General features: G+C 50.0%; 1 protein-coding gene across 1 annotated transcript in view; it reads left to right on the top strand.

The window, feature by feature from the left end:
• LOC127213730 (trafficking protein particle complex subunit 12-like) overlaps positions 1 to 23,870 on the top strand; it is a 39,387-nt gene extending 15,517 nt beyond the window's left edge. The window contains 7 exon segments of the mRNA XM_051174198.1: positions 2,940 to 3,052; positions 11,175 to 11,247; positions 13,022 to 13,095; positions 17,400 to 17,498; positions 21,832 to 21,932; positions 22,674 to 22,761; positions 22,937 to 23,870. Coding sequence (XP_051030155.1) covers positions 2,940 to 3,052; positions 11,175 to 11,247; positions 13,022 to 13,095; positions 17,400 to 17,498; positions 21,832 to 21,932; positions 22,674 to 22,761; positions 22,937 to 23,179 — 791 coding nt within the window. The 3' untranslated portion in view covers positions 23,180 to 23,870.
• Positions 23,871 to 25,802: the final 1,932 nt, after the last annotated feature.

Consider the following 25,802-nt stretch of genomic DNA (forward strand, 5'->3'; position numbering starts at 1 on the left):
AGGCGAGCTCATCTTCCTGTATCGATGGCTGCTGGGAGTCTCTGTTCGTAATTTATTTTAAAATTTGGTCACAGCAGCCAAGGGCATCATACATTGTTTAGAAACACCAGGCCCATAGCATGGGCTGTGCTAGGACAGGGGCAAAAAATAAGGCTAGAGGAGAGATGGAAAGACAGGCTCTCTTAAGCCTTGTGTTCAAGTGTGGTAGAACGTTTGGTCACCAGTTGATGGACCTGTTTGGGAAGGGTCAGGAGGCGTGGCCTTGTTGGAGGGGGTGTGTCACTGGAAGTGGGCTGTGAGGTTTCAAGAGGCTCCAGTGCTCTGGGTGCTTGCTCTACCTCATGACTGAGCTCCCAGCTGTTCCTTTGCTCCACTGCCATGGGCTCTATGCTCTAAAGCTGTGAGCCAAGTTAAGCTAGGTTTGATTAGGTTTTGTCTGTGACTGACAAAGCATAGAGCATGAACCAGAGACTCATCTCTCAGTGGCACCGAACTACCAAGCTGGTAAGCACAAAGCTTCATAAAGGGTCTGCGTCTTCCAGGTGACATTCACATGAAGTGCAGATGCAGCATTACTATTTCATATCAGTGGCTTCTGAGATCTTGACAGGTGTTGTAGGACAGTCTAAAAGGCAGGTGTTTGCTGAGGAAGTGATAAAAAGCTCAACTCCCCTTGGCTTCTGACCACCCCTGCCCTGCTGTTCAGCATCATCAGATCTCTTGCTCAGGAATGCAGAGGCGTCTGCACCACACATTCCTCTGTGGGGACTCCCAGGGAGCAAGCTTCCTTGAAGGTTAGGAGCAGCTGTTTGAGTCCAGGTTTAGAGCAGCCCCTTGTTACTGTACAGTCTGAGGCCATATTCTGCAGATGTGCAGCCTAAAGAGCATGCAAATGTGCAGCCTAAAGAGCATGCAAATGTGCAGCCTAAAGAGCATGCAGATGTGTAGCCTGTAGAGAATGGAAATGTGCGGCCTGAAGAGAATGCAGATGATGTTCAGCCTGAAGAGCATGCAGAGGCTGTAAAAACATGCAGGTGTGCAGCCTGTATTCTGCTTCTGTCTGATATTAAATGGCACCCGGATGTGGATGAAGGGAAGACAGAGTTGTGCATCATTAAGCAGCTAATTCACATTATGAAATGGACATAAATCACACGTGCTGGAGTGTTAACATACATCCACAATGATAGGCTGGACGCTGGCTAATGCCTCTTATCATTTTGTGGCATAACAAGCATAAATGTAAGAATTTGATTCATTCATTTCATTTTAGCTCACAATATATAAGCAAAGCAAATCATTAAAATGTGCTTTAAAAAGGAGGTTATAGTAATACAAACAAATAAATAACTTTTATGAACAAGCTTTAATATATTTCATTTAAAGATTAGACATAATTTGTACCCATTCAGGATATTTATAACAAGGCTTGATGAATTGTGTGTGAAGCTGATTAAGTTGAGTTTGTTTTTTTTTGTTGTTGTTTTTTGTTTTTTGTTTTTGTTTCCCCATTCACAAAAGGGACAGTGCTGTGCTTGATATATTTCTCGGACAGTTCAGCAGTTTCTATCCAATGTTCATCTGCTCTGCAAGCCCAGTTAGGTTTGTCCACTAGCCCTCAGCTGGTCTGCTGTACACAGCCCCCTTCCTGCTCATGGGGATCAGCAAGGAGGATGATGATTTCAAGCCCAGCAGCCCCAGTGCCCAAAGCATCCTGCCCTCTGCCCCTGAGCCGGCTCTTCCACCACACTCCCTGCTCTCTCCTGCCATGGTTGCAAGTCCCTCCCCAGCACCAAGGCCCCAAGACCTGAGTTCTCATTACTGGTCCCTCCCTCTCCCGCAGGGAGGAAAGACTCCATGACTTGAATTTGAGGATTTTATGGTACTGCTTATCATCAAACAGTCCCTCCCTTTTGGTGCACTGGAGGGTATGAGGCAAAAGATCTCTCCAGAAGGAAAGCACAATTTGATTATCTTCAGTACAACAGTGCAGCGTCCCTGACAGGCTCAGGCCTGTGCTTTAGTTAAGATTGCAGCTGCTGCATTGATACTGGGGAGCCTGTGTTGCAGCGCCCCGATGGGCTCAGGCCTGTTCGTTAATTAAGGGTGCAGCAGCTGCATCAATGCTGGGGTGCCTCTCTTCAGAACTTCAGTTCTGGTAGATCACCCTCACATCAGATGTACTGACTCTTGAGTTAACTGTTTGTTCCTCTAAGTTCTCACCTAGTCTCCAATCTTACTCTGCTTCCCTCCAGCATCTGTAGCTCACAGGTGTCATCCTCAAACTAAATTCTGAAACTTTTATATCCATACAAAACCTGACCTAGTAGCTCAGATTAAATGTGCAGCATAATTTTGCAAACATCTGGGACTCCTTTTTTTTTTTTTTAACTGCAAAATCAGTTCACCTCCCACAGCTGACATGATGTGCTGAAGTTAGATTTAAATTTATAGTTCCCATTACTCTGCCTATACTCCAGAGCACCAAGGAAGGATGCCCTCTTCCTGCTTCCCACAGCTGGAGGCGGAAGAATGCCCTCTTCCTGCTTCCTACACCATATGGCAGATGAGGAGCAGAGACAGCGTCCATGCTCATGTTCTCAGGGTAGTTCACCTGCACCCCAGTCAATAGGGTCAGCTCTACTATGCTGCCCAGATGAGGTGTAAGCAATACTCTTTCGTGATCTCTGCATCAGCCCCTGCCTCCAGATTCCTGCCTTGATCTCCTGCCCTGACTTCCCTGGATGATGAACTACAAGCTGTACAAGAAACCTCCCTCACCACCACCGCCGCTGCCACCCCAAGTTTACTTTTGGTCATGACATTTCATCAGAGAAATAGAATCATAACTGAGACACCTGCAAAAACCTCCTTTGCATAGTCAGAAAACACACACATTCATAACAAGCTCATTGACTCATTTCTGATTTCTACTCTAGGCTCCATGGTCCCCTTTTCCATGCGCATTCTGCATGCAGAACTACAGCAGTATCTGGGGAACCCACAGGAGTCCTTGGACCGACTACATAGGGTCAAGACCGTCTGCAGCAAGGTAACTGTCATGGTATTCAGTCTGCTTTATCTCAGCACTCACACCTGTCCCCCAGGGAGACCATCTCACTTCGTCACACACAAGGTCCTGGAATAGTGTAACTATATTATACCTACAATTATTTGGGGGGCCAGAGGATGGTTTGGGGCAGTGTCCTGAAAACCCTTTCCTTAGTTCACAGTGGATGTATTCCTCACTGGAAAGCACATGGGTAAGCACTGCCCAGCCTCCCTGAGAGTGAGCCAGGCCACTCCTGTGCCAAGCAGAGCACTGTAGCCATATGGGATCTTCAGAATGACCCTGGGCAGTAATGGCCATCATTCACAGTACCAATGCCAGAGGTCAGAAGGCTGTGTGTGCTTGTCTAATTGTTCCCAGCTGCCAAGTAATTCTTGAATCAACAGAACCTCAAACTCATTCCCATTCTGTGACTTTATGGAGAAGTGTGGAGCTTAGGGACCTGTTAGTAATGGCAACGTAGTATAATTTTTGAGAAAAGTATGGTAACATTTGTTAAGTATCTTTTTACTCTCTTGGTTTCCTTATAAAACTGTTGTGGTATTCCAGGGCCATGTCCCTGCAGAGTGACAAGAGCCCTACCAGGTTGTGCAGAGAGGCCCTTACTAGAATGTGGACAGGGATTCAGGCATTCAACCCCCTTGGCTGTTCACTTTGCTGTTCACACTGTAATGCAGAAAGTAGATGAGCTAGGCATGATGTCACATGTAATCCCAGGACTCTGGAGTCTGAGGTGGGCAGAGCACAAGTTCTAAGCCAGATTATGCTATATATGAGAACAGTACCCAAAAACACGACCAAAAGACAGGCCTGCTTGCTTGCCAACACTTAACCAACTTTTTCTCATGGTAACTCCTCCTATATCTTAAGCACAGTCAAGGCAGACATGGGGTGCACACCTGCTCAGAAAAGGACCTAGAAAGGAAGAAGCTGAGGCAGGAGGATTGCAGAGTCAAAGCCAGCCTGGGCTACATAGCAAAACCCTGTCTCAGAAACCACAGACTTGGGGCTGGTGAGATGGTTCATGGGGTAAGGGCGCTTGCCATGAAGCCTAACCGCCTGGGAGCCAAAGAAGAGAGAGGAGTAGAACCCTTTACAGAATTCTGTGTGTCTATAATCCAGTTTGCCCCGATGAGTGCTTCCTGTATGGAAAACTCACAAAGGAACAGATGGAGTCTGTGTGTTCAGTGTGCCTATTAGGGTGATGTTCTTACATGGCAACTGGTTTTATCAGGACGCCACTCACTTTCCACAAAGGTGTCCATTGTTGGCTTTGTCTATTGTCTTCAACCCGTTTGGTGAATTCACCTGTTTGGTTTAAATGGTATCAAGTGTGCCTTGCTGCTGTGACTCAGAAGTTCATGGCTGTCAGTGTCTGCAGATGCCCTTCTGCTTCTAAGCCTATCTTTCTGGTTCTGCAGGCTATCTGTGCCTCTGGGTCTCACCAGAGCTTTGCCAGCCAATTGGGAAAGAACCCACTCAATAGAGACACTCCTAAGAGTCATTTGCATAAATAGGTGTAATCCAGTGAGGTCCAATTAGCTTGAGGTTAATTTCATTTGCCAATATAAATATCTCACACACACACACACACACACACACACACACACACACACACACACACACACACACACACACACCCTGCAAAATCCTAAGTAGATTTGGCTTTGGGGAGCCAGGTGGAAAGGCTTCCTTAACTGCAGCTGGAGTGGGCAGCAGATGAGGCTCTGTCTCCTGCACTCTGAAAAAGAATCGCGTGGGATGTGGGTGGCCCACTTCTCTACTGTTGACTGACGAGACGGCGTGAGAGCTCTGTTCCAGGAAGGGTTGGTGTCTTTGCTAAAAGGGGTTTCTGACAGATGGGCGCACTTGGGTTTGCTGTTTTACAGTAGACAAAGTTAGAAATGCAGGACAACAGCCACCACTGTCCTCTCGCTATGGGCTTAGGCAGGCCAGCCGCCAGCACCCTGATGACAGCTGCCGAATGCTGGCTCCCCCGATGCAGATGCTCCTCCTGCTCCGATTTCCTTTCCCTCCTGCAGAGAGCAAATTAATTGTAACTCAGTCAGAGAACATGGGGCACTCTGGCAAGCAGATTAAAGAGCTAGAAAGAATGAGAGAGGACAGCTTCATCCGTCCACAGGCACACTTCCATGACCTCCAGGTTCACACTCAGACCCAGAGCGAATTGCCCTCAGTGAAGGAGCCATGCCTCCCTTTGTGTGGGTTTGCAGGATTGCTACCCTGGCAGGGCTCACAGTGGAAATGTACTTCAGAAACCTCTGAATGGCACCATTAAAAACCCCAGGGCATGGATAATAAAGCAAGCCACTGGGCACTGCCAAACAAGGATGAGACCTTGATACACCAAGCATGGGACCCAAGACTGAAGAGGGTCACATGGGAGCCCACAGAAAAGGAGGCTTTCGAGCTAGGAAAATGTCTCCCATTCAGCCCTCTTTGCCTTTCTGTTCTCAGCACATACATTCCCTAAGTCTAATATGAATGGAAAGAAAACCCCTCTCCCTTGTTAAGGCGTGAAGGTCCTGGAGTCATTGACTGTGGAGTGCTTTGGAATCACACGCCTGGGTGGAAACATCCAGCTGTTCATCCTAACTAGCCCTGGCCTGCTGTGTTTAGCTATGCTGCTGGTGACCGGGGCTAGTGACCACTCAGTGCTGGAGCAGTAAGGATGTGTACTGATTCACCCTGAGAAGCCTCTTCCCTGTGGCTTCCAGAAGGCTCGCAGGTGCCAGTGGTAAAGGCAGGAAGGCCTCCCAGTTAGACCCGAGGTACCTATAGCAAGTTAAGACACCTGCTGAGCCACCTCCTCCAGTAACTGTAAAGCTTAAAGCAGGGACTTGGGTCCATTCCATATGCACAGGTTCCGGGTTGTCTTTTTAAATACCGTGGAAAGCAAGTGGTGGTAGCTGTAAACAGTTTCAAGCAGGGTGCCAAAGTCATTCAAGGCATTATTTCCCTGGGGCACACCGCTTTCCTTTGCTGTGGGTGTGTAGTGATAGTTGTCTGCTTTGTGGGGATGGGGGTCTCTTGCCCAGATCTAATCCAGGATGTGCCCAGGGGGTCTGGAAAAGTCCCCATGCTTTCATGAGCCTCCTCATCAGAGAGACAGCCAAGTCCAGGAGCCCCTCTCTTCCAGTCCCATGCTTCCTCCTCACACACGCCCACTCAGTTCCAAGCCAGAAGTTGACTGCAGTGGTGAGCTCGTGAGACACCCAGTGAGGGGTACATTTCAGGATGTGCAGATCAGATGGAATGAAATTCCAAGGTGTCTTGGCTCAATGCTCCTCCTGAGAAGCCCTACATTGAAATCAGTGCAAGGTAACCTTGACTCACCTGCTGGTTTGTGATCAGCTGCTGCCTAGCAAATTACTCTTTGACTTAAAGCACTTGCTTTAATCTTTGATTAGTGGTTTAATTGCACCTGTCGATGGGTTAGGGCGCTGTATTTCCATGCATGGAAATACCGCCTCCTTTATCAGCCCTTTGCCCACATCTGACAACTGTACACTCAGAGCCTCCTTCTGACTTCCACCTGGGGAGCAAACAGGCCATGACACCCTCCAGTTCCATTGATGCTGCTGCAGGTGACAGAATTCCTTCCTTTCTCTCCTCCTGAACACCTCTGTGTGAAGATGCCACATGTCTTCTGTGCATTCATCTGTGGGTGGGCAGAGCTGCAGGAACATGGTACCCGTGGGACACACAGGTTCCATTCCCTTTGGCTGTAGAATTGCCATACATTACCACTCTACAGAAAGTGCAGGAGACAGAAACTTCTCTGAGGAAACAATCTCACTCAGGGTGGGCCCTGAAGGAGGCCAGAGTCCTCAGATCTGTCCATGGGTGGAAGGGCAGTAAGGGAGATGGGTCTGGGCTGCAAAGGCAAGGGGCCTTCTTTTCAGAGGCCTCTGTGCGGCAGTGCAGATTTCAGGTTTTTTAAAGGATTCCCACCCTTGTTTTTCACGGTGGTTGTGATCATGGATATAAGGCAGGGACCCATCCCGAGAAGCCACTCAAAGAAACCAGTGATAAAATCAGGGAAGGAGCCTTCTCTAACCCGGTGACCACACCAGAAAGAGCAGAGTTCCTATCCTGAGCCTGTCTTCAAAGTGGCCCCAGTGTTAGTGGCACAGAGAAGCCAGGGCAAGCCCTGTGGTTCTGTAGCAGCAGCCAGCATGGTCTGTGGTCTGTGGCCCACTTGGTGTCACCTGGGGCCTGAGTCTCAGGATTCTCTGTGATTTGCTTTAGATTGCCACCTTTGTCTGAAGTTCATCAAGGGGATGTGTTGGTGGCAGCTTTTACTCTTTCAGAACTGGGAATGTCATTCCATTCCCTCCTGGTCTGAGAGGCGGTATCAGCCTGGGGGATGTCACTGCACCCACAGGTTTTCTGTCTGGACCACCTCCAGGGCAGTTCTATTCCAGTTGAGGTGGATGGCTCTACTGGGCCTAGAGTAGGCTGCCAGATAGCTCCCTCACACCTGTTGAGCTTTGCCATTTGTTCATAAGAGCCCCCCCCCCACTTCACACCTTGCTTGCATGTCCTCATGTGGCAGATAACTCCCTGCCAAGAAAAGAGAAAGAAGCCCAGAGCATGGCCTGTCTTGGAGGGTCCAGTGTCACCGCTACCTGTTTCTGTTTGTTAAGAGTCACAAAATCCAGCCTTTGAATTGTGTGCACTAAAGTGAGGTGTTGTGTGTTTTAAGTATTACTCCTTGGTGAGCTGGCCGGGATCTGCTGTTTTTAAGGATGATGCTTTCGGGGGAACCCTGCCCTCCATTTCTTCTCCCTGACAGTTCTTGGTATGAGCTCATGGCTCCAGGAGGAGCCTAGGGTCAGGTGTCTGGAGAAACCACTCCCCAAGGCCTCAGTACCCTCTGCAGCTTCCTCCATAGCATCTCAACAGCCTGCTGAGAAAGCTCCCAGTAGTTCCAGAGACCCACTTACTAATATTTAGCAGTCAGCAAGTGTTAACTCACTGCTCCCAGATCACACATTCCAAACTTTATCTGTATGTTGCAGGGACAGAGGCAAAGAAAGGCCACAGAAAAACTAGGAGGCACTAGAGCAGTGTTTTTTATTTTTGTTTTGTTTTTGTTCGTTTTTTTTTCTTTTTTCTTTTTTTGGTTTTTTGAGACAGGGTTTCTCTGTGGCTTTGGAGGCTGTCCTGGAACTAGCTATTGTAGACCAGACTGGTCTCGAACTCACAGAGAACTGCCTGCTTCTGCCTTTCAAATGCTGGGATTAAAGGCATATGCCACCACCGCTGGCTATTTTTGTTGTTGTTGTTGTTTTGCTTTGTTTTAATTTCTTGTTGTGGCTTCCTATAATTAATTTTCCCTCGGCACTCCTAAAGTTTACAAAACTCTACAAGTACGTTCTTCATGGAAATCCCTAGCCCATAATGCAGATGAGAAAAGTGTTTTGGGGCTTCCAGATTAGGAAATAGGAATCAGAGATGATAAGCTCAAGTCACCCTGAACCTGAGGCCACATCTCACTGTGCCCAAAGTCACGGTTGTGAGACTGCCTCACTCTGCACGAGTGTGTGAAGGGCTGCCATTAGAGGAACTGTTTGTGTTCTGAAGTGACAATTCTGGCCTGTACAACATGGTTCCCTGTAGTTTACAGACAGCTTCCTGAGCGGAGAGTGAGCTGTGCGGCCCTTCCTGCGCAGATGTCCCATTCACCCACGTGGACACACTCACACTCCTTTGTGACTTTGTCCTTTGTGTTCACTCTACTGTGCACATTTCCTGGTCCTGTCTGGTCACGTATTTCCACATAGTCACTCGGCACTGTGCAGTTGCCCGGTCCTGTATGGTCACTCCGTCCCACGTTGTCATGTTGCCTTACGTGGTCACTCTGTCTTCCATGGCTCCTCTGCCTTGTGCCCCATGTGGTCACTTTTTCTGAGTGGCCATTCTGCACTGCAGTGTGTGGTCACTAAATCTCAGGTCACTCTGCCTTGTGTGGTGCCTGGTCCTGTGAGGTCACTGTCCCATGTTGTCACTTTGCCCTGCATAGTAAGTGGTCTTGTAATGGTCACTTTGTCCTTTGTGGTCATCCAGCCCTGTGCAGTGCATGGCCCTGCGTGGCCACTGTCCCACGTGGTCACTCTGCCTTATGCTTTGCACTGTTGCCCCTCGGTCTCCTCTGCCCTAGACCCTCCTCATCTTTTACGGAGACTCTGAGATCCAAAGCACACGTGTATCTCTCCCCCTCACCTCTTCCTACAGATGATTAGCAGCTTTACACTTCCTAAGGCCACATGGCTTCCCAAGACATCCAAAAGATCTCAAAAAAGATCTCAGAGCAGAGTCCAGTCTGCTTTTCCTCAGAGCCTGCCATCCCATGACCCTACTGACTCTGCTCTGTCTTGCTAGCACTCAAGGGAGACTGAGCTACAGAAAGAGACGGTATGACAGACACCTCTTTTCTGAACCCAGGCCTCTGTCCTCTGCTTTCTCGGTTCCCATCACCAGGAAACATTCAGGTGTGTCTGTCAACTGGCTCCTGGGCCTCGGGCTCCTTGTCTCTGCAGTGGCAGATTGCAAGCCCAAGGATCTCTGAAAGACGATGAAGCCTAGGCCTGCCCACACAGCCAACATGACACTCAGATACCTGAACACAGCCCCTCCCACCCCTCCTGAAGCTGTGCTGCACCCATTCTCTGGACATGGCACCCAAGGGACCTCCTACAAAGTATCACCTGGGTTTGTCCCACAGGTTCTAACCACATGCCAGCAGGGCCTATGCTGAGGACTGCTCTGGCCTCAAAGAGTCTTATAAGCCATTAACTACCATAGTTACTTTTCTTAGAAGTATTGGGACCCACTACCCAGCACAAACCACTTCAGAGAGAAATGTTTGTTTCGATTCCTGGTTTCAGAAGAATCAGGGCTGATCTCTTGGCCCATGTGCTTCAGCAAAACATCACAGGAAGATCACATGGCACAGACTATTCCCTTTGTAACAGATAGATGGTTCCAAGGATCTTTCCCCTGTATCCACTGCTACCAGCTTGGGACATGGGCATGAACCAGTGAGCCTACTGAGGCCATACCACTTGCCAGACAAGACAGTTCCCTGGACCACAAGGCCAAGAGAGCCCAGAAAGGCAGTGGAGGCCTTGCATTGGGAAGTCCCTCCTTGCCACGCCCCCCACCCTGTTTTCTGTGCTGCTCCTGGGAAGTACCCTACTTCTCCCTCAGAGCCGGAACAGCAGGCAGTTCCCACCCTCCCCATGGGTGCTGGTGGAGCTATCCAGGGCTCCTTAGGTGCAGCCTTCCCCCCAGGCCTGAATGTCCAGTACAGAGATCCACGTGGGTTCTGAGATGGGTGGTGTGGTAGTCCGGCACAAGGAATTGTGCACACAGACCCCTCACACCTGGAGAACTGTCCATTTGCTGCTGTGTGTGGCTTTTTCTCATCGTAAATGCTAGCCTTTGTCCTAGTTCACTGAGCTCTCAGACTGAATCCTGAATGCTGATGCCCTCTGCTGTCCCTTATCCCTTCCCTTTCTTCCCCAGGCTCCCTCCACTCCAGCCTGATGGGATTGAAGACTTTATTCCTTGTCAGTTTCTGGCTTCGTGAATAGCAAATCAGCTATTTGAACCGGCTCTCTTCTCTTCAAGGTCATAGTCGTGAACCCCATGTCTGTCCCCTGAATCTCTCAAAGGACAGTTGTGAGCCCCACGCCTATCTTGAGTCACAGTCCACAGCCCATAATTCTCTTGCTTGTACAAAATACTGAGTTTACAAAGGAGTGTGTCAGTGTGGCATAGGTAAGAGAGGAGAGGACACTCAATGATGTCCTCCACTGCCCACCCACCTCCTGTGTCTGTGTCTGAGTCTCATAAGCCTACGCTCTGCCCTTCCACCAGGGTATGGGCCCTGCTCTTCACATTGCCTCAAAGTAACCAGTAGTCATCACAGCACAAAGGACACGTCTGTGTCTGTGTGAACATTCCTTGATTGATTGGTTTTTCACCCAGAGGAGTTTGCTCTTTCTAGAATATACACTGTCAGTGTGGACAAATCCACTCACAGATTTGTTGTCCTTGTTTGAAATGAGTGCAGATCCTCGTAAACTTGGAGCAAGGCTTAGCAGAAGATGGCGGCCTGAGCAACGTCACCCAGGAGAGCAGGCAAGGTAAGCAGTCCACTGCTGTTCCTGCTCTCGGGCATGCAAGGCTCAACCCTACAGTTGGTTCTCACTCTTACCCAACAGTGAGTAGTCCCTTCACCCATTTCTCCCATTGCTGTGCTGTGTTCCCTGGTGAGAGGGAAAACATGGGGTTTTAACCAAATGATGAGAAATATAAGTGGGTTCTAAGTACCGCCCAACCCAGCCATTGGTGTCCTAGGTTCTTTTGACTCGCTTAGACAGATTCACATGGTAGGAGGAGCCCATTGAGAAGGAGGGGAAGGGAGCCATAGTGTGCACGATCAGTGTCTGAGCATCCCAACCTTCCGTGGTATCTTAGAAATCGCCTATAGACACATGGTGGACTGCATGGGCAGATCTGCCTCTGAGAAGGTTGTGTCTCAGTGTGGTGTTTTTTTTTTTTTTTTTTTTTTTTTGCTATAATGAAATGCCCAGATCTGGTTAGTTTATAAAGAAGAGAATTGTTTTAGACTCACAGTTCTGGAGTTTGGGATATCATGAGTTGGTGCTGGCATATGTAGTAAGGGTCTTCTGCATTGTAGCAAGAAGTAGATATTACATGATTCTTTTATAAAACCACCAATGCCATGATATGGCCTCACCTCAGAACTTCATCTAATCTCCCAGTGCCCTCCCAAAGTCCCCCATTTCAAATACCATCTATGGCTTTAAAGATTATATCCTAATACATGAACTTTGTGTACACATTCCCACCATAGCGGTTATTCTGGCTAGCGTATGCCAGGGGCCCTGGGTTTGAAGGGACAGGTGTGTATGTGTGCCATGTGGGTGATTGGTGTGTGGTGTATGCGTGTGTGACTTGGGGTGTATGTGCGTGCATTTACATGGGTATATTCTGTGAGTGACTAGGCTGAAGCCCAGAGGCATGGATGTGTCAGCTTGCCCTAGTTTGTGAAAGTAGTACAGTTCCCAGCTCAGCCCTTACTCCTGATGACCTCAAAAACCGTCGGTCCGCCCTCCGCTCACATCAAATGTCTGTGGGGGGATCGTGCCAGCCCCAACGAGTTCATAGAGCCAGTTTGTAAACCAAAGAAGAAATAGTCAGTGCAGGTTCTGAACCAGATGGCTGACATCAGAAGTGTGCAGAGATGCACAGCTCACTCGCCTGCTGCACGGACAGCCACAGGTACTGCCCTTGTCCTGTTTGCAAGTGGGAGTGTTCTCTCCTTTCATGTGCCACTTTTGTGGTCACTACCAGTATACACCCTCAACAAAGCTGGTGAAAAGGCAGAGCAGCATGGTTCCCTTCTGAGACTAAAGGCCTGGAGAAGCGGTCAGTTCCAGGCTAACGGCACCAAGGCCTGACCTCTGCAGACCTCTTCTCCACAGCCACTGGACAGACGGCAGCAGGGGCTGTGTGCATGGCTCAGCCTCCCACCCTGGGAAGCAGGTGTGCTGTGTGTGCACCAGGCCCTCTCATAGGTGTAGGGTTCTGGCATAGAAGTGGGCTTCTGATTACTGCTTTGTCTTCTGCCTGAGCTGGGCTGTTTTTTCTTGCTGCATCCGTGTAGGTGGGCTCATAGGAGAGCTCACTCTGGCCATCCCAGTGAGAGCACTGTCTTCTGTCTCCAGCGGAGCATGCAGTGGACAAAAGTTCAGTGAACAGGGGGTGGGGTTGGGGGGGGGTCTTTGAAATCAATACACAGGATGCAGTGGTTGCCACCTTGTGGGAGCATGCTTGCTCAGGCGTGCTCACTCCCCCCTCCCCATCCCCCTCCCCCCTCACTCTCTCCTACAGCCTCCATCCAGCTGTGGAGATCGCGTCTAGGCCGTATGCTGTATTCCATGGCAAACTGCCTGCTCCTGATGAAGGTAAGCGGACAGCTGAGCTGCAGAGCACCCTGTCTGAGAGGGCAGTGACAGCAGGGAGCCTGCTGCAGGGGAGTGCTGTGTGTTCCAGCAGGCCTGACTAGGAAGTGGGCTGTGGGTCTCAGCGGTATCTGCGTGGCCTGGATTGCTTAGTAGAGTTCACTCACACTTGGGGGCCAAACTTGTCATTTTGAAATTCCACAGAAAACAGTTTACATTACCGAATTTAATTGAGCAGGCCGAGGTCTAAATGGTCTAATTAAAATTGCTCATTCTACCCATTTTCTTCTGAACTGCATCCAGAAAAACTGTCCTTTGTTCTCCTAGCTCCAGTGTAAGGGTCATTTTTTGTTTGTTTGTTTAATGACTGATGGTCTTGACATCTGAAGGCAGGCAGGCTTTCCCACTAGACCCACAGAGGAGGTCACACCAAGCTTTCCACCTGAAGAGCCAGAGTAAATCAGGGAGCCCAGCCGAGCTGTCAGTCACTGTGTGTTCTCCACACAGGTCCCGCCAGCCCAGGCAGCCGTGTTTTCAGGGTTCTTTCTTGCAAATACATCCCGTACCTGGCTTGCCTCCCGCCAGCCACAGAGCTGGCGGCCTTGCTGCCAGCTGCAGGCACTAAAGCTGCCACAGAATCTGTCAGCAGCAGACGCCAGAGCAATGCCTTTAACGCCTTCCGAGCTGTGGCGAGACAGCTCGTCACTCCTCACACAGCCAAGGTCATGCATTCTGACTGAGCGCTCCATCAGTGGGCATGTTACCAAGTAGAGAAACGTGCTCCTCCACGTGGCCATGCCCTTGGGTTTGGCAGGAGAAAGTATGTGGCCACAGCCCAGCTATAGGACAGCATGCATCCTCTGCACCTCTGCAAGTGTGTGATGTGTGACACGGGGTGTAGATAGCCAGGCCAGGCTTGTCCTCTGGTATGTGACCTTGACAGAGAACCAATGGGTGTCCTAAAATCTCTCCCAGCCATGGACCACACAGCTCTTCCCTCCTTTTTTGACACATTACAGTGTCCAGAAATTCTGTGTCTAACACATTTGCACGAGGCCTGTTGCCTGTAGGGCAACTCTGTTCCCAGACTCTTCCCTCCTCCCCTCCCGACATCATTGCAGAGCCTGCCCCACCCCACCCCCCAAGTGCTGCCCCTAAACAGGCCTCTCCCTCAGCACTGCTGTGGCCAAGGGGCTAGGGGCAACCTTAGAAGCCACAGTGAGCATCCAGCATCACCTGACAGTCTCTGAGTCTTGGTTGCCAAGAGTTGTGAGGCATGCAGCATTGGTGTTGCCCAACCACAAGCTGCACACCCTCAGGGAAGGGAGCCCCCGCTCTGATGTCAGGCATGGAGCTGCTTGCATTTCTGAGATGCTCAGTTAGAAAAATGCTTTTCTTTGTTTTCCTGAAGCAGTGATGCCACCAGCAACACAGGCACAAGCACCTGCCTGTGTCACCCCATCACTCTGGACTCAGTGCAGGACAGATTATCATGTTTCAAACATACTTCCACAATGGGTATGATTTAAGTTAAAAGTTCGGTGTAATCTTTATTGTCATGAGTTAAAGGAGTGAAAGAAACATTGCAAGTACAGTGAATGCAAGCATATGCGTTCTTCTGCCATCTAGTGGGCACAACCAGTATTGCCGCAGTGGCTGGGCTGTGTGGCTGGGGCCTGTGTGCCAGCTAACAATGACTTAGTTAATCAACCTTTCAATAAGAAATTTGGTTATATGTCCCAGTTCTGAGTATCCCACAATGCATTGTCTGGGTCATTTGCTTGCAAGACAAAGCCCTCTGTTCGTAAATGTACCAGAGCCAACCTGCCCGGCGCTGTAGCCTCCCTTGGACCTTGGATAATCCCTGCTGTGTAACCATACCTCCCACACTACACCACCACCTGTGTGGCTTCTTCTTTTGTGGGAAAAAGCCCGCAGCACTCAGGCTGCCTCCTCCTCAGGTCACACTACATGAACCCTCTGATGGCAAAGAACCCTCTGATGGCAAAAGGCCATTAATATGGCTTAGCTGTCACTCCTCCAATGCAATTGCTAACAGATTGTGCTAGAATACTTTTGCCCATGCACCGAGTGTCTGTATGTGTTCTTAAGGTGTGTGGCCAGAAGAGTAGATTTGGCACTCTCCAAGAAGCTGCTGTTGGCCTCGTTCTTGTAAAGGGTTCTAAGAATGAGTGGTTTCACTGAATCGTAACAAACTGGGAAGTACCCCGCACAGCTCTAAACCCTCTAACAGGCTTGCCCTAAAGCCTAAGGTTTGTTGATGTCTGCAAACATTGATGCCTGCCTGCTGATCTGTCCTCTGCTGCTCCTTTATCTCATAGTTCCCACACCTGTAGGTCTACAGTAAAATTCCATCAAAGCTAGATGTGATGTCGAACACCTTTAACCCCAACACTTTCGAGGCTGAGGCAAGGGGATCTCTGAGAGTTCAAGACCAGCCTGGTCTGCATCACTACAGGCCATACAGAGCTACATAATGTTTACAGAATAAAAAAAGACCATTTATCTATAATGGGTATAGTCAGGTATATTTCAGTCTGTTTTTTTCCTGCCAGGCCATCAGTAGCATGAACCCCTGACTCCAGGCAGGTTTGAAAGGCAATAATGCCAGTCAAAAAGCCTAGGGTCCCAGCAGGACTTGTTATCCAGGCATATTGACCTTCTATGCTCCTACCCTGGCCCTGTCAACAGCTATCTATCAGATGCATCAAGAGCACAACGGAGCACAGGTCACGACAGCATGTACCCAGGTGCAGCACTGTGGCTTGGAACTGGTGACAGTCAGCACCGTCTGCCTATGCTCACTGAAACCAAATGTAGAGGTGCATGTCAGGGTAGAGGGACAACAGGGCGGAGCTTAGGGCCTGACTCCTGAGGGAGGTAAGACTGGGTGCTGCTCATCTGTAGAGCAGTCAGACCCCAGGACAGTGGTGTGAGAGCAGGTCCATCCACAACTACACAAGCATGGCGTGTCTTCATGACCCTGTCACATAGAGTCACAGCCCTCTCTGTCTTCGTGACCCTGTCACATAGAGTCACAGCCCTCTCTGTGGACACGCCATGGGACATGGTCACAGATGCACCTGACGCTCTCACACGTGCACCTCCTGCTGGCACAACTAGAAGTAAGGCAGCCCGGCCTCAGGCAGCAGTGACGGGTGGGGAGAGGGAATGAAGGCATGTGGGCTCTGGCGCCTTGTGAGCATCAGGCCTTGAATAAAATTAGTTTTAACGAGCTGCACTTGAAGGTACCAGACTGGAGAGTCTTTTTTTTTTTTTTTTTTTTTTTTTCCTGCCAAACTGGAGTTTTACTCATCGTCTGTCTTTTAACCTCCCAATTAGCAAACTCAGTAACTATAGTCCCAGTTTGGAGGAAACAAAGTTTAGAATACAGAAATGAAATACCTTCCCGAATATTATGGTTAGGAAGAAATCCACAGTGGTGTCCCTGGGCTGGTGACCATGAGCTATGTCCAAAAGGGCACAATTGTCCAGCACAGATCATATCACAGAGCTTGCTCAGGTGCACGGCTACAGAGGATGCAGGAGGAGCTGACCTCTGAATCCTGTGATGGGCAGCTCCCAGCTCTTTTACTACTGTAGACCAGAAGTGGGTGATGGACACTAGGTGGGTAATAGACAGACTGCCTCAAGGAGGGGCTGCAGGCAGGGTTGGCACATGGCCACTACTAGGGAAGGTGTACAGAGCTGGAACACGTGAAGACAAAGGCTCTGCAGTCTGCAGACACCAAGCTTAGAGCACCAGAGCGCCTCAGTGACCCTGTCCCTACAGGGACAGGGCAGCAGTAACTACACATGCATCATAGGAAGCAGTGCCATCCACATGCCTCACTGTCACAGCAGAGTTGATTGGTAGGCTATTTGTTTCAATACGGATATTTCACCTCAGCATCTAGCACAGAAAGTGAGACACTTTTAAAGTGTGGCTTATGTGTTTGGAGGATGGGATGGTGCAGAACCACAAGTCCTTTAGCAATTGTGCCGGAAAAGAGCTAGGGACCCAGCGTGGGAACTTGTGGCTTCTGCTTAACAAGAAGCAGCCTTTAAGCCTACCTCTGGGAATAGAGCCCCTGTGACAACAGAAGAATGTATGTCACAGGGATCTCAGCCCACCCCCATTAAGAGGGAAGGGTCCTGCACTGCCTGTGTGTGTGTGTGTGTGTGTGTGTGTGTGTGTGTGTGTGTGTGTGTGTATGTGTGCAGTGCTCTGTGAACAGCTATACAGCTTCCCCAGGTCAAAACATGCTTTTGGTCTCTTGCCACAGGACTACGTGCTGGCTGTAGACGCTTACCACGCAGTTATCAAGTACTACCCGGAGCAGGAGCCACAGCTGCTGAGTGGCATTGGCCGAATCCTCCTCCAGGTACCAACTACAGTGCTGACAGCCCGAAAGCCGAGTAGGGCAGCTGCAGTCCAGCAGGCTTGCCTGTAAATTCTGTGTCCCTCAGAACTTATACAAATAGGGAGTAGTAAGGAAATACGTCAGTTCAAATTAACGTGACATCAAGGTGTCTTTTGCAATGATCCTGCTGGATGCTGTTCTGTCCTGTTGCACTTAGGGACATCTGTCAAACTGCAGCTGTTCTGTTAAGGGAGGGAACACTCACGTGCACCCTGACATGGTGGCTGCAGTAATGCAGAGGCTCAGCAGGGCTCTCTGATGTTTGGCACGTCTTCCTGTCAGTTCCAGGATCATGATCTCCCACTGCAGGCTTCCCAGCATATGGGCCCGGTGCGTCTGTCTCTTGAGAGCCTCTGAATGTGGGAGAGGCAGATGGGTGAGGAACATCTAATGGCAAGAGGAGAAAGAGCCAAACCACACAGGCACGTGATCACAGGAGTCAGGCACTGCTACACTCATGACCTCACAGTTGGCCACCACATCTAAAACAGCATCTCTAGCCGGGACTCTTCCTAACACTAGGAGCCTAGAACTCCCAGGTACCAAATCCATGTCCCGACTCCTTAGCAAGGCCCTCCTGCTTGGAAGACCCAGGACACAGGAGGGGACACTGGAAGTACTATAGAGTGGGAATTCTGATAGTTTAGGGGCCAGGTAAGGCCCAAGGATGCATGTCCCTTATGGACCACATTTCCACAGTGACGGCCATGGAACAGAATGAAGGGTAAATGTTTGTGGGATGAAACTGATGTCATCACTGAACTGGAGCTGATAATGTTGAATGCATGGGATGATGACAGAAAAGGGAGCCCTTGCTCCACCCTGAATTTGATCTGCAAGTCAGAGGAGAGCATGGCTCACTGGTGTTGTAAGCCAGTGCTGCCCTGGGGAGGAAAGAGAGGTAGTGCCCTCAGCAGACAAAGGGCAAAATGTAAGGGTAATACATTTGCTGTGTAGCAGGGCTGGGTTGCTTAGCCTTGGGGACTGCTGCAGGCCAGACAGAGGAGAGCCACAGTCCTCTGGACAGGTTTCTTCAGAGCCCAAAGAGGTTAGATCTTCAAGGCCAGGATCCCTGTGCACTGTTGAGTTTGACCTACAAGCAATGTGGTGTTGGCACCTTCAGTCTTACATACCCAGTCTCTTGCCTAGGGTGCACAGGAGTAACTGGCCAATCTTCAGTGAGAAAAGAGGAGCAGCCTCCCTCTGGCCATCCCAGCAGACTCAGGCCCTAGTCAACACAACATGGCCAGGCTTAAGATACTTGGTCATCCCACCCTGATGGGTGAGCAGAGTGAGCCCCTCTACAGCCATTTCTGTCTGAGTGTGTGAACCAAATGTGGACATACTCTCACGTGTTCTCAGAGGCCTCCCTGGCTTCTGAGTCTAGGAAAGTACACCAGAGAAATAGAAGATCAGACACTGATCCAAATAAGGCAAGACACTTCCCATCACAGTGCTGAAGAGTGGGAATAGAGGATTGCTGCAAACAAATGTGCAGAGGCCTGCAGGGAAGATTCGGTACCATTGGGGATGGACTGCACCGACTGAGATGAAGTAGATGACAGACAGTGGGCTCCTAGATAATCTCATACAGGTGAATTGGAGATTGACATGCTCCTTCTCCATTGGACTCACACTTAGATTGAAATTTGTCTTTAAGGTTTTTCAAAAATGTCGTGTAACCTAGGAACAGGTGAGCCATTATTTTATCACCCCCACAAACACAATTGGCTAGACCACAGAGGAAGACAAGGCACATGCCCCTCCCCTTGCCCCTGCTGGGTCTCCTGGACACATACCAGTTGAAATTATTCAGGGTGTTTTATTCTGAAGAGCATTGGTCTTCATCCGTTCTGAGATGGGCACAGAGCAAGTCTGGCTGTGAGCATAGGGTCAGCCACCTCTGTAGGCTGTACGCCATTCATGTAACAGCTGGAAACCCAGCTCAGGAGTACAGCACAGTAAAGGACTTGTTTCTGATTCAGTTCCCAGTTAAGAGGGAACTCTTCACGCCTTTGCCTATTCCCACAGGCGTGACTGCCTCCCTACCCGTATCCCCTGCCAGCCTTCAGAGAGGCCAGGTGGCATCTGCATATTTGAGTCTCCCGGGCCTGTGGATATTACCATCACACATAGCATCCAGCAGACCATGTGTGCCTTCTGCTCAGAAAGCAGGTGGACAGTGGCTAGGGGGAGGGGATTACACATGAGAGGGATTCCACACTGAGGAAGCCCATTCACAGAAGGCTGGGGATCACCTGTATCCGGGAGCCTCTCAGACAGTCCAGAAGCAGAGCAGAGTGGTCCCATGTCTGGACATCTGGAGCATTCATCCTTTGAAGTTACTTCTTTCTGACTCACACCCTGCCCCTCCAGATCTTTTCACCTGGCTCTTAGGAGGTCATCACTCATACCAGCAAGGTAGCATTTGAACCACCATAGAAGTGTAGTAGCCAATGGAAGCCGCAGCACTGCTGTCCAAGACAGGACAAGAGGAGACTCATTACTTCAAAGCAGCTGACCCATGGCTATCAGAGATCGCTGGAGAGCCAAGGTGCCAGACCATAGGGGACTGCAGCGAGCCAGGGAGTGAATGCTGGAACACAGCGGGGAGGAACAGGAGAGGCCTCAACATGTCAGGGATGGTGGCAGCCTAGCAGATGAGGATGGTCAGTTGGAACTGCAACTATGAGAAGGGGCAGGTGGGGAACAGTGGTACACAATGGCCCAAGGACGCCTGATGGGTGGTGTCCTAGACATCACATTAAATATCTGTGTGTATACCTGCAGCTCATTAACCAGCAGGCAGACCTCAGGAAAACTGCTGAGAAAGGAATGGTCTCCAGCTTGACAAACTGTCAGCCCCTCTCCAGGAAATGCAAAACCTTTCCTTGTTTATTTTTTGAGCCATTTAGTGGGTAGAAATGATTACAAGGACAAATATTCGAGAACACCAATGAGAAGGCTGAAGTGTTTCGACCCGTGCTGCCCCCTCATCCCCAGGTGAGAAGAGCCCAAATTAGAGAGGGCTCCTTCCACTTGCCCCCTCCCCAGGCCTAGGGCCACTGTGGAGACAGTGGTCACTAACTGCCTGTTACCCCTCCTGTGGGGCAAAGCAGTGCTCCACCAGGGTAGAACCTCAGGCTCTCTCCCCTAAGCTCCCTACCCAGTGTACTCTAGTCACTCTGGAGAGACTTACCTGGGCCTCACTCTGGTTCCAAAAACACACCTGCAGGAAGGATGATCTGCTCCCCAAACGCTGACTCCCCACATACAATGTAAGACAGAAGTCACCCCAAGTGTGTCCCCAAACAGTGATAAGGTGGTGTCAAAGGGGAGAGCCACCAGGCTGAGACAACCTGAACTATCTTCCTAATACATAAGCTAGACATCACATGAATGGAGAGGAGAACTCATACAGCTCAGTTGCTCAGTGATCCTCCAGGTGTTAGGAGGCAAGCGGGGTGTTCATTATAATAAGGTATGGTGTGGTCAAAAGATGGTATCCTATGGGACTTCTAGTGTCCTCCAAGCAGGCCATGAACAAATGGTCTGTCCTTTACCCGTATGTATAATGTTGGTGTGTAACAGACTCCTTTATTTTCTTCCACTTCTCTAACTTGAGCGAAGGTTTCCCTTCACGTCTCAGCTCTGTACCCTGACACCGCCCCCCATCACCAATGGAGAGCCAGGGCTAAGTTGTAAGCGGAAGGGCCAGAACTTCCAGTGCTATTGAGTATGCGTTCTTTCATCTGCCTTAGGATAGGTGCCTATCCTAAGGGGGCCCTGCTTTGTTTGAGGGACAGATGGCTTTTTCACAAGGCATATGAATGGGTTTGCTCCTTTGTTTTTCTAGTATTATCAAAGTATTATTCTGTATTATTTGATTAAAATATTACTTAGAAATTGGCAAATTGGTGGTATCTACTCTGTCACCAGGCATAAATATCCCAGAAATTGACCTGGGCATCTTGTGTTGTTACCAAAGTTGGTTTTGAGTTAATGCTGTGCCAGAATTTATTCTTGGGGTACAGCTGCTAATTTGTAATACTCAAGCCAGGTATTTGTTCACATTAACGTAATCCCCCAACAGACAGGAAGCACCAGGCACTCTGAGTTGCTTTGCTTTGTTGCTGGGCACTATAGGAGACTCTGTCTTTATTAAAAGTCTCCTGCTCACCAGGTGGGCTTTGGGGACCCCTGTGTGGCATGATACCAGGGAACAAGTGGGACTTTACATTTATTTGTCTTCTAACCTGTCAGCTAGACTGACTGGATAACTTTGTCAAAGCAGATTGGAGACATAAAAACAGCTGAAAAATATTTTCAAGACGTTGAAAAAGCAACAAAGAAGTTGGATGGACTGCAGGGTAAAATAATGGTCTTAATGAACAGGTAAATATCCTTCAGTGACCTATATGTGCACATATACACATGCATGCCAAGCTCGGAGGGCCACTGTGGAGAGTTGGCTCTGAAACATGTGCGCTCTGTGGACTGAACTCAGGGTTCAAAGGACAGCTGGTGATCTAACCCGCTGAGTAATCTCACTGGCCCACAGTTTGGGGTGTGTCTTTCTCCCACCTGCCCCAGTCCTCAGTGCTGAGAACCAGGAGCCTCAGGCCAGGTAGTCTGTTGGCCTTCTAGAACCGCAGCCCTGCTCCTTACTCCTAAGAACCAGTCTGCAGGGATCCCTGCTCTTCACAGAGTGCACCTGTTCTCAGTATAGACTTACACCGGTGCACGTTACACCCCGCCATCGGGCTCCTGCCAGCACTGGTCTCAGGGTTAGCTTTCATGAGTCGTGTGCCACAAGATCATGAGTGTATGGTCCTCAGGACTGGCCTGCTCCCCCTCTAACCAGACCAGGAAGGGAACAGGGTATGGGGGTCTGTTCATAAGGCAGGAAGTCACCTTGGTTTGGAGCCTCGGAGTCTGGACTGGAACCTGGATGGCTGACTTGCTAGTGAGTCTGGTGTTTCGGTCAGGTCAGCCATAAATCTAGTGTCCACCTGAGAGCCCAGAACTCACTCTGTCATGTGTCCCTAATCCCCGTGGTGTACGTGGCACTGGCCCTGGCTGGAGAGAACTCTCGGCTTTCCTGTGTTCACTGCTTTACCTCTGTGTGCATTGCAGAGCCTTTCTGTACCTTGGCCAGAATAACTTTGCAGACGCTCACAAGTTCTTCACAGAGATTTTGAGGATGGACCCCGCAAACGCAGTGGTAAGACATGCAGACTTGGTACCCAGCAGGCCCCTCTACTTTTTGCAGACCAGCAAACCCAGGTTCCTGTTCTGGCCTGGCCTGAGACATCCATAAAGGGGCTGGTGAGACATGGGGACCAGAGACCACCAAGAGCACGCAGGGCCCCCCCTAAGCACATGTCCTCTCCCCCCAGGCCAACAACAACGCCGCTGTGTGTCTGCTTTACCTGGGCAAGCTCAAGGACTCCCTGCGGCAGCTGGAGGCCATGGTGCAACAGGACCCCAGACACTACCTGCATGAGAGCGTGCTCTTCAACCTGACCACCATGTATGAGCTAGAGTCCTCAAGGAGCATGCAGAAGAAGCAGAGCCTGCTCGAGGCTGTCGCCAGCAAAGAAGGGGACAGCTTCAACACACAGTGCCTCAAGCTGGCCTAGTTCCTGTCTCTTTACCCTGCAGGCCCCCTGAGCAGATGGATCAGTAAACGCATCTGACAGGGTGTAGGAGCATGCCTTGAGCCGGGGCCACTCTCAGACCCACTGTCCTGCCTACCGTGCAGTTGCCACAGCACTGCCTGTTGGGTGAAGGTGGGCTGTGTGAATGGCATTCAGAGGCAGGAAGCACAAGACACTTTGGGCCCCTTTGGTTTGTTCCTGGACGTTAACCTCTCAGTGATCATTTCTGAATACTTACAGAGAAGCAGTTAAGTGTATGATATCGCCTGTTCTCACTACAGGCCTAAATGATTACAGTTCACTGTCTTCCTTCTACCATGTCCCAAACCAAAGCATCTCTTTGGTTATTCAGCTCACTCCTGGCCTGACAGGCTACTCTGGATGGCCTGGGACGGGTTGAGAGCCATCAGCACACTCAACACAACTGGAACAAGAAGCGTCTCAGGCCAGGCGTAGCATCTGTGCATTCCTTTGGGCCTGGAGGTCAGGATGTGTGCTCAATGCCTGTGTACCTCTACCACTCTGACATATGTAAAGCCTGACAGCAGCTGACACACAATCTCGGGATGCAGTACAGCACAGCTTGTGCCACGTGTGCTGAGGGCCTGGGTTCCACCTCAGCTCCATCAACTAAACGTCTATGGGACAAAGCAAAGCCACATGTCTGTTCACTGTTGTAATAAATGAAAAGATAAAGCTCTTGTGTGACTTCCTGGGGTGACATGGGCAAATACCTCAAGTGACAAAGATGACAGACCATACTGTCTTACCCAAGACTAACTTAGAGAAGCAATGAATTTGGGGTGTGTGGGGAGGGAACTCACGAGAGCACGGACACCCAGAGGTACAGAAACTTGGTGGTGCCTGTCAAAAGCTGTGTCTCTGGAGTCCTACAAAACTTGAAGGCAGCTCAGCTGGCCAGCCTCCACTCCCCAGCTCTCCTTCCTACTGTGTAACCTTGAGAAGAGGCCTTGTGTTCCTCCAGGAGGTAGCGGTTCAGTTCAGAGGCAATGTCTATACAGCACCCCACCCCATTCCCAGCTTACATTCTCCCAACACTCCCTTTCACAGCATTTCTTGAGCCTTACAGGTGCTGTGTACATGTTGGTTCGTGACTAAACACTGTTCCGCAGTGCCTCAGCAACAGTCACTCTCAGGAGCTGACTAGCTGGTCTCCTCAGTCACCTTTGAGGTAAAAGACAGATGTTTCAGAGGGCAGTTGAAGAGCATGTCACATCTGCTTTAACAAAATCAGAGCAGTGGCCTGTGGCCTGGCCAGCAACAAGTATCAGCCATGATACCTGTTTCCTGCATGGGAGCATACCCCGATTCCACTCAGAAGCCAGAAAGGGGACATCAGATCCCCTAGAGCTGGAGCTCCATATAATTATGAGCCCCGGGCATAGGTTCTGGGAACCACAGGTGCAGCAAGCCTGAGCCATCTCTCCAGATCTTGTGTTCTGCATCCTTAAGGACGGAACTAGGAATACAGCATACAGAAGAGGCAGAGCCAAGTGGACATTCACTGCCAGCAAGGACAGAAGACGGGTGCTCACAGCCTCCATGACCAGAGACCAGACCTTAGGGGCTGAGGCACAACATCTTGCCTGTTATCAGGCCAGGATGTGGGAACAAAGCCACAAGGGTCCCCAGCTCTGGCCATGGGGAGAGAGTGGCAAACTCACACTGCTCACCTCAGGCACCACATAATCAGATGTCATGCCAAGAGATACCAGGTGTTCTGGCAATGGAAACAGCAAACTTGAGTTCTGGTCTCACATCTGCAGGTAAGTTTGGTCCAACACTCTCCAAGGCTGCATCCCCACCCCCTCTTAGTCAGTGTTCTATTGCTATGAAGAAACATCATAACCATGGCAACTCATAAAGTTTAATTGGGGGTGCCATACAGCTTCAGAGGTTCCATCCATTATTGTGGCAAGAAGCATGGCAGCATGCAGGCAGACATGGTGCTGGAGAAACAGCTGAGAGCTCTACAGGAACAAAAAACACAGGGCCTGGCTTGGGCTTTTGAAACACCAAAGCCCACACTTCCAAAAAGGCCACGCCTCCTAATCCTTCTCAATTGTGCCACTCCCTGGTGACCAAGCATTCAAAGCCCATGAGGGCCATTCCTATTCACCCTCCCATTGCAAGGCGAGGGCTAGCGAAGACAGAAGAGTGACTGTTCTTGCCGTCCTGAGATCATGTCCCAAGACTGGGTCACTCCAAATGAGCTTTGAGCCTGTCGGTGTTACAGCCATCACACAGCTGACCCAGCGAACTAGATTTGCACATGGGGAACTACCACACAGTTGACATGCTGAGCTGGACCCACACATGGGCAGACCCCAAGTTCTTCCTGCCTGTCCTCATCTCTACAGCATCTGGCACAAGTTCTCTGAGGAAACCAAGGCAGATGCTGGTACACACTCCACTCTTCTGACCCCTCACACAGGGACCCCAGTTACCCTGGCAACCCAGCCTGTCCTCACTCTAAAAACAGGAGTAACAGGCTCTTTTTAAGGGCTTACTACACCAGTTTTTTTTTAATGGCCCTTGTTCTAATCACTCACCACCATACCACACTATTCACTGCCACACTCCT

Source organism: Phodopus roborovskii, unplaced genomic scaffold, assembly GCF_943737965.1.
Source record: "Phodopus roborovskii unplaced genomic scaffold, PHOROB, whole genome shotgun sequence".
NCBI lineage: Eukaryota > Metazoa > Chordata > Mammalia > Rodentia > Cricetidae > Phodopus > Phodopus roborovskii.